Raw genomic sequence first — 12,988 nt, forward strand, 5'->3', positions numbered from 1 at the left:
AGTGGAGTCTCAGGTGATACTGACAAGGATTAGATAAAATGAAAAGGGAAGGGAAAGTAAATGGAAAAATAGGAAGAGACCATCCTAATCAGGGGGCGTATCAGTAGGCATAAAAAGGAACAGGGTAAGATGATGTGTAGGAGGTAAAGTGAGGTCAGAGGTTTACAGAAGGTGACTGGATGTCATCACAGAAGCAATGGAAATGCCTCTTCTGTCAGCTTGCTCTTAGTTATGGTTTATTAGAAAGAATTTATTCAGCAGAAGGAAAACTTTGTTTCCATTTCCTGAGTCAGGTAAAAGCTTACTTAAAGGAGGAAAAGACTGTTCCCTCTGTTAGATAAATGAATCATGAATGCTCCACCTTTCTCTTCAGTTCTGGTTAGCATAAGCTTGAAACGCAAATTAACCTGTGTTTCTCAAATCCTGTATTACACCTATTGTAAGTGCCAACCTGTATTACAATTTACTGCAAGTATATATATTCATAAACTCTTTCATCTGTTCAGGTTTAGCCCAGATTCTCGTTACTTAGCAGTCGGTTCCAGTGAAAATGCAGTGGATTTTTATGATCTGACGTTGGGTCCCACACTAAATCGAGTCAGCTATTGCAAAGATATCCCAAGTTTTGTGATCCAGATGGACTTCTCTGCAGATAGCTGTTATCTCCAGGTATCAGTCATTCATTGTTCAAGATACTGAATAGCAAATGTACTCATGACAGATACTGTGTAACTATTCTCCTTTGACAACTACTCAGTTTTGTAATGAAGTGTCAGAGTAGTAGGTTACTGTCACTAGACTGTTACTTTATTTTCGTGGTAAGTGGATGACATAAATAGTCTCTGTGAAAACTAAGTACAAGAAATAAGCATAGAAAGAAGAAACAGATTTCAAAATCACTGTAATGGGTTTCCCCTGCCTTTCTATTTCCCAGATGCAGATGGGTTATCTTAAACAAGGAAGGAGTACAATCTATCATTCATTATGTCTCAGGGAACTGTGAATACTTCACATCCCTGACAAGAATGGTAACATTGCACTTCTTTTCAGTTCTAGCCTTCACAGAGCAGCGTCAAAAACATGGTGTTAGAACTTCCAGCCTTGTGCCTTTTTTATTTATTTATGTTCACATATACATGACAAAATACACAATGTATAGACAGAATTAATATTATGGGCAGAATGTGAGATGTTTCAATTACATTTTATTGATTAGACATTTTAAAATTGAATATGTCTTACTCTTTCTTGCTGATGCTTTATACTTGCGTAGATTTTGGAGGATTTTCAGCTCACTGAGCAAGATGATTTATGAATAGACAACATCAAGAAAATGCTTTTCAAAACCCTTTAAAATTATAACCTCATCATTTCAAATAAATTCATTTATTTTAAATTCTTATGAACTGTTGTCTGTGCTCATTTCAAAGGTCTCTACTGGGTCTTACAAAAGGCAAGTCTATGAAGTGCCTTCAGGAAAACAGCTTGTGGACCAGGCTGTGATTGACAGAATAACATGGGCTACATGGACAAGGTAAGCAGTTCACGGGTTGACACCTGTTAAAATGCTTGCAACTTCCAGAAGTACCTACTGTTTAAAAGTATATTTCATCCCTTCATCCAGTCAAATACCTTCTTTAAATGCATCCATATACTCTGGCAACATATCAGGTAGGTACTCTGCAGCAAAACAAAGTGCATAGCATGTTCTCTTGGTAGAACATGAGCTGCTTGACTGGTCAAAGTATCAGATAAAAACTGATCTCTCTAAAGTGTGCCTTTCTATTCATTATGTATCTCTAGTTTCCTTTGATCATATCTATAGCAGCCTCAGTATTTTTTAATTCTGCTGTGCAAGTTGCCTGGACTAATTGCATTTTTTGCCCCAAAATAATGATTTGGGGTGCAACATAATGCAAAATAATGATTGGAGTGCAGGGAAAACTAAAATAATTAAAAACAAGAAAAGACAGCACAGGACTGATAATTTGAGTTTTATTAGTATATCATTAATGCTATGTGTATACTTAAACTGCTATTAACATTTTCATATTAAAAGTTGTACAAAAGTACCTCAAAATACCTTAAAGTTACTACAGTTAATTAAAATGGATTTAGAAATTTTGTGAAGAATGAAAGAGTATTATATTTTATTACATATTTAAATATATACATTTTATATTTATTATTTTACACTTTATGCAAATCTAATTTCCTTTCCCTAATTTTCGGCTCCTTGCCTGCTTTCAATTATTGCTTGCAGGCAAAGCAATAATGTCTCAGGCAAAATTTGAGATCCATACATGTATGGATCAGTTTAAACAGTACTAATTCTGAATATTTTGTTGCTAGAACTATGAATTTTTCAGAGGGCTCTGAACCATTTTGCTTTTTTTTTTTTTTTGTGTGTGTGTGTCCCGTAATTCATTTTTGTCACCTCTTTGATATGAAAACAAGAAATGTATGTTTTTTGACCCAATTTGTTATGTTTGAAGTACAAATTCTTTCTTGAGTATAATATATAATATTATATATATTTCTTGAGTATAATATATAATATATACTCAAGAAATTCTTTCTTGAGTATAATGTGCTCTGATCTGTGGGAAAAAATCACAGAAAAATGCCAAATTATACACCTCCTAACAAGTGACAGAATGCACATTTCTGTGCATTCTTGTAAGGCAGCCCATACATTGTAAGCACAGCTGAATAAAAAGCAAATTTGGAAAAGGTTTTACAAATGAAGTTTTCTATAAATGTCTGTTTTGGAATCATAAGATAATGAAGTCTGTTTAGAACAATTATTTATTTTCTTCCTCTGTCCCCTCCCCCCATATTAATGAATTGGACTCAAGCAACCTTTTCATCTAATTGATATGAAAATGTTATATTCTCCTTATGTTCCTGTTAATTCTATTTTTTATTATTATTCTCTCATAGTTAATCCTTATTCATCCAACCCTTGTGCTATGGCATTCTTTTTTTTGTCTTTCTTCATTTTTGGCAAATGTCACTCCGCACTGTTGTTAGTACTATTAATAGTTCTTTGACTGGTTAGTGTGGTCATGGACCACAATATTCTGGGAATTTTAAGACTGAATAAATTTCAGAAGCAATTATATAATATTATAAATATTAGTTACAAAAAAAGATTTTTATGTCTAAGAATAAAATGTAAAAATGACATTTTTTTTAAACCTGTTACATTAGTAAAAGCTGTTCACTGTTTTCCTGAAATTTTCAAAATAATCTCTTGCTCTTCTGTTTCAGTGTTCTAGGGGATGAAGTAATTGGGATCTGGTCCAGGCATGCTGAAAAAGCTGATGTTAACTGTGCCTGTGTCTCTCACTCGGGAATCAATCTTGTAACAGGCGATGATTTTGGCATGGTCAAACTGTTTGACTTCCCATGTCCTGAAAAATTTGTAAGAACTTGTTTTTTGCATAGTTACTAAAAAAAAATATATATATATATATATATTCACTAATACTGGCATGGTTAATTTTCACAATTTGAGACTGTACTGCATAATCAGTTTGCACACATCTAATGAAAATCATATTTTCAGTGTTAGGGATTTTATACAAAGTTTCTAGACATTAATCGTGTGACAAAATATATTTTGAATTGTTGTGTTAGCTTGAGCATTGTTCCGAATTTGCAGATACCGTCTCATTTGGAGACAATTTAATCTTTATTGCAGCTCAGTGGGAGTTCTTCACATCTTTCACATCTGAAAACCTGTGTAACATTCTGAATGATGTAAATATAAGAAAGAATAAAAAAGTAGATAAACATGCATACTTGGTCTGATTTACAAGGACATAGATTATTTACATTCTGTCATTTTATTGTGTGTTTTGTTTTGTTGTTTTTTTTCCAGGCAAAACACAAACGATTCTTAGGTCACTCTGCCCACTTAACTAATATTCGATTTACAAGTGGAGATAGATACGTGGTTAGTGCAGGAGGGGATGACTGCAGGTACGTTTCCTTTCTGTTATTGTCTGAAAGTACATAGGAGTGGTCAGGAGCAATTCATAGCAGTATAAAGCTCAAACATTTTATCTCTGTTTTTCTGTTTGTATGTAAAAGTGGTTATTTGCAACAAAACCAATAGTTCAGATGTTAATATGAACAGTTAAGATTCACTAAATCAAAAAAGTACATTTCTGTATTCAGAGTATATCATATATTTAACTAATTTAACTGATATTTTTCTTTTGACTGTATTAGCTCTTTCTTTTAACCATATTGTAGTTTTACATCTTGTTTTTTAACCTTCTGGAAAACACAGCTTGTTTGTTTGGAAGTGTGTGCATATGCCTCACTGAGGGAGACATGGAGACTTGCAAAGAGGATGCTGCATGAAGTACCAGGCATGAAATACCCAGGATTGCAATGTGATATTCTACTGTGCCCTGCATGCTTAAGAAATGGTGCTGATCCAAGACACGGAGCGATCCGTCTCTGAAAGACAAGTATCCAGAGTCTGTCGGAAGGATAGACTGTAACAAATACGCTGAGGCCATTAGATTTGCTTCAGTAATCCGGGTTTGTATTTCACTCACTGCCAGATGTTGAAAATGAAGTACATGGATAAAAGGGAAAAGGGAATTGTTGGTCAATGTACAGTTTCACAGTAAGATCCTGGGTTTTTAATCAAGAGATGTTATTTCTGACCTAGTGCTGTACATTGATCTATTTTGAGCATGAATGTTTCTTCTTTAAGTTTTGGGGTCTGAATATCATTGAAAAAAGAGTATTCCATATTTTATTACTGAAAGAAACCATATATTAACTCTTAAATATATAGTATTTTAATAAATGTTTATTATAATGGCAAATGATATTTCTATGATTGATCAAAAGGAAACAGAACTTCCTTCTGGTGAAGCAGAAAATAAGACAGCTGGTTCCTTAGGACTTAAATATTTCTGTATTTAGAGGCCTGGGTCACAATCATGTCTGGTGAAAGCTGCTGGATACGCATGATCTTCATGGCTAATTTAGTGTTTTTGTTGCACTTAAACATTAAATTAGTTCAGTGAGCAAAAATAGATTTGCTCACTTTGCGAGTGCCTTGCCCACAACCTAAAAGTCTAACTCCGATTTTTGCCTTTTGAATAAAAGTTATTCTCAGTGGAAGAGAGATTATTGCTGTGTTACTTGAATGGGCTGATAGCCTCTATGCTGGAATTGTGGACTAAGGTGAGGATTTTATAGTCTTCATAACTGATAAGGCTTGGAATGTCACCAGTTGCAAAAATACAATTTCATAGCAATATGAATTGATTTATTTTCTCAGCATCATAGGGGGAATTCAGAGAGAATATAAACTTTCCAAACATTATATTTTGTACATTTGAACTTTTTAACAGAGTTGGGACTAGCTGGGAGAGGTGTCTACTCAGATTTCTCTCCTGATTGTAAAAAAAAAATAAAAAAATAAAAATGTCCAATCATAATGCTTCTTTAAATGGACCTGCTGTCACCTCTAGCATAAGTGCATTTATCTCATCCTGCAGCAGAACTGAGTTGAAAAAAACATTTCAGTGATGGTGAAAACCTGAACAAAACTGTTTTGGGTATTAGTGAAGGAGATTTCATCAGCTATTTGTCTAAATCATGTCATAGAAATGCATTACAGACTGAACTTGGTTTTAATCTGTGCAGTTATCTTTCATTCAACATAGAAGGGAACAAAAGTAACAAATTATCAGCGCTACTCACAATGACATTCTGCTGTGAACGTAAAGATCTCTGTCTATGTAAGTCAGCATTACTTTAATGATGCCATTTGTTTAGGTCAGTCAGTAGACGATATTATTCACCTCTTGCATTCTCTTATGCCAGATAAAAGTAAAAATGAAATAAATCTCATCCGTTCTTGTAAGCATCTTGTGTGCATGGTGGTTATAGAGGGAATGGGAAGGTTTGCTTATAGGAGGGTGAAAAAAGTTAATCAGCCAGACTTCTGTGCTCTTCTAGGTCCAAAAATGCTTATTATGTACTCTAAAAGGATAGTTACCCCACAATCTTAGATAATATATTTTATATATCAAGCTATAACAAATATTTATTTTAAAGAAATTGATGAACTAGACTATTATCAGGTTTCTTGGCATGTTTTTTTTAGCAAAATCTTGCCAGTCATGCTGCTGCTGTTCTACAGGATTTGTGGATCTGTGGATTTGGTTTGTGAGTGTACAGGGAAATCTTAGCAGTAATGGTTTTGATTTTAGGGGAATTGCGTCTGAGAATTACGAACAGATCTGATCTGTTTCATGACCTTATTGCCTGCCTGCCTGTTTTATGTGAAAATTAGTAACTGACATTTAAATCTTGGCCAGAGAAATCCACAGTAGTGTGCTTTTCTATAGCTGTGATTCTATCCCCTGTTAAATACATCTGTGCAGGGCTTCTTGACATGAAGTTAAATTTTTCCTGCCTCTATTTTAAGGTTGCCCTTCATCAGTTCAAGATGGATAGCTGTTACTTGCTCCTTCCTAGTTTGTCCTACGCAGACTGCCAGATCAGAGTCCTTTTTCTGCCTTTTCACGTTTTCCCCTCAAATCCTAGGCTTGATATCTCCCAGCCTCCTGATCTTCTGTAGACCTTCATTCAGTGTTAGAGATACGCGGGCTACCAAGAGGTTTGTTCCCTCTCCCTGTAGTATCATTGCTGGTCGTGCACCCCGACCTCTTTATTAATTATGTTGATCTAATTGTGCCTGTCCATTGATAATTTGTCATTGGTGCTTTTTTCCTGAGGAATCTCGAATGCCACATTGGTGGTAGAGTACCAGTGAGAGGCTGACAGGCAAGCTGCAGCAGGGCGAGCCTGATGGCGATGGTGTGAGTCTGAGCCACCAGCTCTCCCTGCTGCGTCGTTCTCCTAATCCTCACTGCAGCTGTAAAGGGCTGGGGTGGGAGCTGGAAGCTGAGGAGCGCTTAGAAACAGAACTATCAGCCTTGTTCCTCCTGTTGTGGCCAGTTGGGCAGCTGGTATTTTCCATGACAAACTGCTTGGTGGTTTGCCAGGTGAAATGCGAGCAGCCTCAGGTGCAGCTTTCTTTCTGAGGACCACTCGGAGCGTGTTTTGGGTGACAAGTTGGGATTCTCTGCTGAAGAGAGCGGCTGGCTGCAGCCGTGGTTCGAGATGGCAGCGTTGTGGTCTTTTTGTCTGTGGTGCTTGTCATTGTGCCTCATTCGCTGTTTACATTAAGTGCTACTGCAGTAACCTGCTCATTGTGGCCACCCGGATCAGTGCTTGAAGTGTGTGTGGAGTGGAACGGGCTGCCTGCCGTGACCCGGTATGACGGGGTGGGGAAAAATCTGGAATGTGGAGGGACTGGTGACAGCCTCGTGTTTGGAAGCCTTGCAGAGAAATGTGGGCTGAAAGGCTCAAACTGGCCTTTTTTGTGATTACGCAGTGCTGAGGTGGAAGCTGAAGTTCTTTGCATAATTTCTTTACTCATAATGGATGATTTTACTTTCTAGTCGAATTGTTTTTCTCTTCCTGGTGAGTAGCAAACATATCTTTGGGTTCTTAAAAGTCAGCAATGTTTTTTTTTTTTGTAATAAGAATAGAAGGGAACAGCTTAGTTGGAAGGGACCTCCAAAGATCATCTGGTCCAACAGCCTGACTGCTTCAGGGCTAACCAGAAGTTCAAGCACGTTGTTGAGGGCATCATGCAAATACCCACTGAAAAGAAAAAGAAATGGAGAATGATTCAAGAAAAGCAAAATGTCATTTCACTATAAAAATAAATGTGCTCTTGAAAACTACTTAAATATGCTTAGGAAAGAAAAAATGAGTGAAAGAAAATCCAGCTCCTAAGGACAAACAATTTAAAATAAACACATTTAGAACTGAAAATTGTGATTGTTTAGGAACTAAGGAACACTGTTTAGGTTAGAGAGAACTAGTAAGCCAAATGCATTGAATCATTTAGACTTGAAATCTTAAATTTCTCATTCTTAAGGAGGTATTCATTATACCTTTCAAATTTTGATAGGGAGGGCAAGAGATAGTATAAAATGAAAGATACAAGGAAGCATTTCACATGATTGGTTTTGACACTTGAAGGAAAGCACACGTTCAGAGTACTTTCAATTTTGCTCAATATCAGGGTTTCAGTTTTAGCAAGATGCTCATTTCAGAGATGCTCTGAACTTTATCCAAGTCAGGTTAATGCTGACTTGGAACTGACTGCACCATCAGAAGCAAAGATAAGTTACCTCCTGGCTCTAGAATGGGGAGTCCTGCCACTACTTCTCGCTCCCTGGGGTGCAGTAGTGGGACAAGCCAAGGATCTCGGTTTCAAATACAGTTCTTACCCAGGCAAGGTGTGATGTACTTCCCTGTTCTGTTATCAGTGCCAGATGTGACAAGCCTTAATCTTTACAGATTGTTTTTATTCTGCTAGTGTAAGCTCTAGACAAATTATGTCTTTTCAGTATTTTGGACTAAGTGAATCATCCTGGAGGCTCTGCAGAAAGGGAAGTAGATTGCAAGTCACAACACAAATTGCCACATCAGTGATTTTAGCACCAGTAACTGCTTTGCATTTCCATACCCATGTTCTCATGGGCTTTCTTATTCTTCTTTGCAATCTGCTCTGTTTTCCTAAAGTTTCTGGCACCATTCAATTTTTGCTTATATAGCTAGATACGTCAGCTTGCCAAAGCCCGCTATGCGTTTTCTGTACCAGTCACCGTGGCATGGTCAGACCCAGCCTGTTCCTTTGGTTTTCTCCAGCTGCTGATCTTCAACTTTGATGTCAGACTTAGAACTCATTTCAAAAAAAAAAATAATAGTTTTAAGTGTATAATATGTGCAAGAGCCACAATAAGGTTACCTTGCCAAAATCATTCATAAGTAAGTAAAAATTAGTGGGTGGGTTTGGCGGTTCTGATTTTTTTCCCAGATGCTAGGACAGGTCATAGCTCACTGTCCCTTTCTTAGATTACCTGCAGCATTACAGCCATGATCTTAATCTATTTTTTGTTAACTCTGTTAAATGAGTAATCCAACCAAATCACCTTAAGAAAAACAAACAAAGTGTTCTTTTCCCTCACCATGTGGAGGGGAAAAAAAAAAGGTCTGAGCATGGTGACAATAGGCAATTGTAACATCTGCTACCTTTTAAACAATGGAAGACAGGATGGAGGAAACAGGGATAGAAAACCGAGAAATACAAACCCAGAGAAGATGAGAAAGAGGAAAACAAGGTAAACAGAGGAAGGAGAGCTCATAACTAGGCAAAGGCAAGGCTAAAGGACTGGTGTTGGTGGTGGGTGGGGAGTCGCGTCACTTGGCAGCAAAAGGCAAACATCTCCCTGCAGATGGAGGCTCTTCAGTGGCTGCTTGTTGTGGTAAGGACTGGTGAGCAGTAGCGTGTTGGTCACAGTGCTTGAGGAAAGGCTGCAGGCAGCGTTGTTGGCTCGTTCTTGGGAAGGTGCAGGTGCTCCCCTGTGTTGCTCTTTCCACTCCCATGCCGATGGGGCGGCCACTTAGTGCTGGAGTACAGCAGCTAACACCAGCAGCCGCTGTTGCAGTGCATGCATGTTTGGTAACAGAGAGAACAGGGTAAACAGAAAAATGCTATGTAACTTTGAGAGCTCACCTAAAAGAATTTAAAGGTGTTTTGTTTTTGTTTTTTAATGCTACTTGTCTTTCCCCCATAAACCAAGCATGGATTTGTTTTAATAGGCCTTTTCTGCTTTTTATCCTTATTTTAGTTTCCTGTGCAAATGGGCTTAAATGCTTTCTTTAAACAAACAAGTATTAAACCAAAGAAACGTTATAATTTGGAAACCTCTTCACAACCAGCCTCCTTCATTTACTGCCTCTTCCATTTCTTGGCTGTTGAGACTTTATTCACCAGTTCTTGGTTCTGTTCCTGACCATGTGCAGCTCTGCAGATGATGGACATGGCTACAGCTGTCGTTGGTCCATCCCTGAGCTCAGGTGTGGCCAGATGATGAGGACGGCCATGTATCTGCAGGGGGCAATGTCAGATAGATGTGGGCTGAGTTTTCCTGCAGTGGTTCCTTGTCTCAGGCCTCCAAATGCATGTGTTGTTAAGTCAGGGGAGAGGAATGTAATACAGGCCTATGAATGCACAGCAGTAGAAATCGGTGAAGTAAATCATTGCAAAGTAAGGAAATACTAAGTTAAGGAAAACTTTACATTAAAAATCTGAACTCATTACAGGTGCTGCTTAAATGACTAAACTTGACTTTTATGGGTAGTGACTCTTGGTAAGAAGCACAACATCTGTGCACAGGTCTCTGAACTGCTTCCTGGGTACCTGCTAGAGGACAGCTGAGTTTGGGATGTGACAGCTGGAGTGTGTGTTTGTATGTGTTTGGATTCCTCTTCCAAAAGCCAAAATGCAGTTTTCTGTTTCTATTGCTTGGTGTGGGATAACCTCAAGACCCTGCAAAGCAATTTTGCCTTTTATTTACTTGTGGTTGTCTCTCTTGCTTTGGGCATAGATGTTATGTGGAGGCTTACTTGAAAGGAAGAGGAACAAGAATCAAAAACCAAACTTGGCTTTTTTTTTTTTGTGATAGCAAAAAAAAATATTACCGTTTTAGTTCCATTGTTTTAAAGATGTGTCTGACTCACACCATAGTATGCTATTCTTTGTGCTCAAATACTGATAGGAACACCATGGCACTGCAGTCCCCACAACTTGCCCAGGATTCAATGTCTTCTCTGACTTTACTCCATTCTTAAAAGCTTGTTGTACCCACCTAACTTCCAGTTGGGCCTAACAACTGGTATTTTAAACTAGAGGATTAACATTGCTTATGCTTTACCTGTTTTTCATAACGTGAATTCTTTCACAGGGGACAAATATCCCAGTTATTTCATGTAACTGCAAATTTCATAAGGCTAGTGCCAGCATCAGGTGTTCCCACAGCGGGAATGAGGCAGGAGATGAATGATTAAGGATAAAGATGTAGATTACTGAAGTAAGTATTGCATTGGTGGGTTCTGAAAAAGGGATTTGGTAAGGGTGTATTTATGTTGAGTCCTCTGTATAAGATGTTCAGAGGGCAGAGTTTCACATGTAATATCCAAAAAATTATTTGGTATTTTTTGCCATTATTCTTGATTTTTTTTTCCTCCCCCAGGAGCCAACTTCCACTCCCCCCACCTGCCAAAACCAAAACAAAATAAAAACCAAAACCAAATAAATATTTCTTCATATGTAGTGGCTGTGAGAGGTCAGTCAACTCTAACCACAGCCACGCTTGTACTACAGTGACATGCGATACAAAGCATTATGCTGCTGAAAATGAATTTTACATTAATGTATTTAGTTGCAAATTCGTGAGCTTGGAGGGGAGCATCTTTTCATGCCCACCAGATAAAAAGAGGGCATTTATTCTTCCCAAGAAACAGAGCAATTAAATATCTTCTTCCAGCACATTACTTAACCATCTGAACACGTAATCCTCAGCTCTGGAGCTGTAAATGGTCCTTCCATTAGTTCTATGAGTTTTCCAAGCACTAGTCATGCCTAGGACATGCGCTATATAATGTTCTTTGGGAATATAATAAACATACTTTCTAAAGAAACTCCAGGCATGAAAACTGGCACAAATTGCATAAAAAAAAAAAAAGGTTTTCTGTACTTTTATGAAATGGTGGTGCTCTTGGGTAGTACCTTCCATATTTCTGGTCTGTTTTTTCTCTTTACTTGCTGCTACTTAGCGTTGTATTGTGTTTTCAGGCTCAAACTAGCTAGTCTCTTTTTAAAAAAACAAAACAACCAACAACATTTCTGGTATATTATGAGCTTGGTTTATGCTTTTTAGTTCAGTTATGGGTATACAGCATATTATAAGTAATGGAAATGCTGCATTACTAATTTTTGAAGAAAGTTAATGCGTTTATAATGTAAAATTTCATGTAAGAACACACAAGACCACAATGATCACTTAAAATAACGTAATAATCTAAGTAAATACATTAGAAGTATTCCCTTTAAAAATATATACACTTTTAGCTTTGTGGGTGGGTTTAATCATCTTTTTTTTTTTTCAGAGAAAAGTCAGCAGCTTGCCTTATGCTAAACATTGTACAATAGGTTGTAAGACATCAAAGCTGTTGAAATTCAGCAATGGAGGTAGCAGTAGTTCATTGCTGCCCTTACAAATTGTCTTCTCATCTCACACTGAAAAAGAAAAATAGCTTCATGGTGGCAGCTATTTCTGCAAGGGCAGCTAATGAAGGCGTTGGAAAATTCTACAGAAAACAACACAAGAAAAAAAATATTTCAGCATTATTCCTTATGAAGCAAGAGCCTGTCCTCTGCTACTCTACTCCCATCAGGTCACCTTAGGAAAATATTTTACTGTAGTACTTTAAGCTTAAAATCCAGTTGTCTGTTTAGATTTGTTGTGTTTCATTATGGAGTGTGTCAGAGAGTCCCTTTTGCTTTAACCAAAAAAATATATATATATATTTTGAACTAGTCCAAAGGTATGGTCATGTATTACTGTAATAAGGATCATGGTTTTAAGTGTACTCCATTTTGGTTTCCACCATGAACATCTATCCCCTGTAACAATGTTGTATGTTTATTTAAGGTATATATATATTATATATATATATATATACATATATATAAAATTAAATGTCAGATTTTTGCATTAAGATTTTTTTAAATTTGAATATAAGCCTTGAGTACTTTATTTCACAAACAATTTTAAAAATGCTTTCCTGGAGCATTAAGTTTCAGAATTCAAGACTATATTTGTCAAATTTAATTTAAAAATATGTAGCTCTTATTGTTTCCTGATATATAATGTAAATATTTGTAAAAATAAATTCTTTTGTATATTTTTGTGAAAATGTAGTTCCCCAAAAGATAGAAAATTTAATAAAAAAGTGCGTTCATCTTACCGCTCAACATTTTCCATTATTACAAACAGTCGTTAATATACATATGGTAACCCACTGG

The 12,988-nt window shown here is 36.9% G+C and overlaps 1 protein-coding gene across 3 annotated transcripts in view; it reads left to right on the top strand.

Moving 5' to 3' along the window:
• Window positions 1-11,773, top strand: part of EML5 (EMAP like 5) — a 111,215-nt gene extending 99,442 nt beyond the window's left edge. For all 3 annotated transcript variants that reach the window (XM_068682987.1, XM_068682988.1, XM_068682989.1), the window contains 5 exons: window positions 507-669; window positions 1,431-1,534; window positions 3,274-3,427; window positions 3,887-3,987; window positions 4,301-11,773. In XM_068682987.1, the coding sequence (XP_068539088.1) occupies window positions 507-669; window positions 1,431-1,534; window positions 3,274-3,427; window positions 3,887-3,987; window positions 4,301-4,337 (559 nt within the window). In that variant the 3' untranslated portion in view covers window positions 4,338-11,773. The remainder of the gene's footprint in view (window positions 1-506; window positions 670-1,430; window positions 1,535-3,273; window positions 3,428-3,886; window positions 3,988-4,300) is intronic.
• The last annotated feature ends 1,215 nt before the right edge of the window (window positions 11,774-12,988 follow it).

Source organism: Anas acuta, chromosome 5 (genome assembly GCF_963932015.1).
Source record: "Anas acuta chromosome 5, bAnaAcu1.1, whole genome shotgun sequence".
In the NCBI taxonomy this organism is placed as follows: domain Eukaryota; kingdom Metazoa; phylum Chordata; class Aves; order Anseriformes; family Anatidae; genus Anas; species Anas acuta.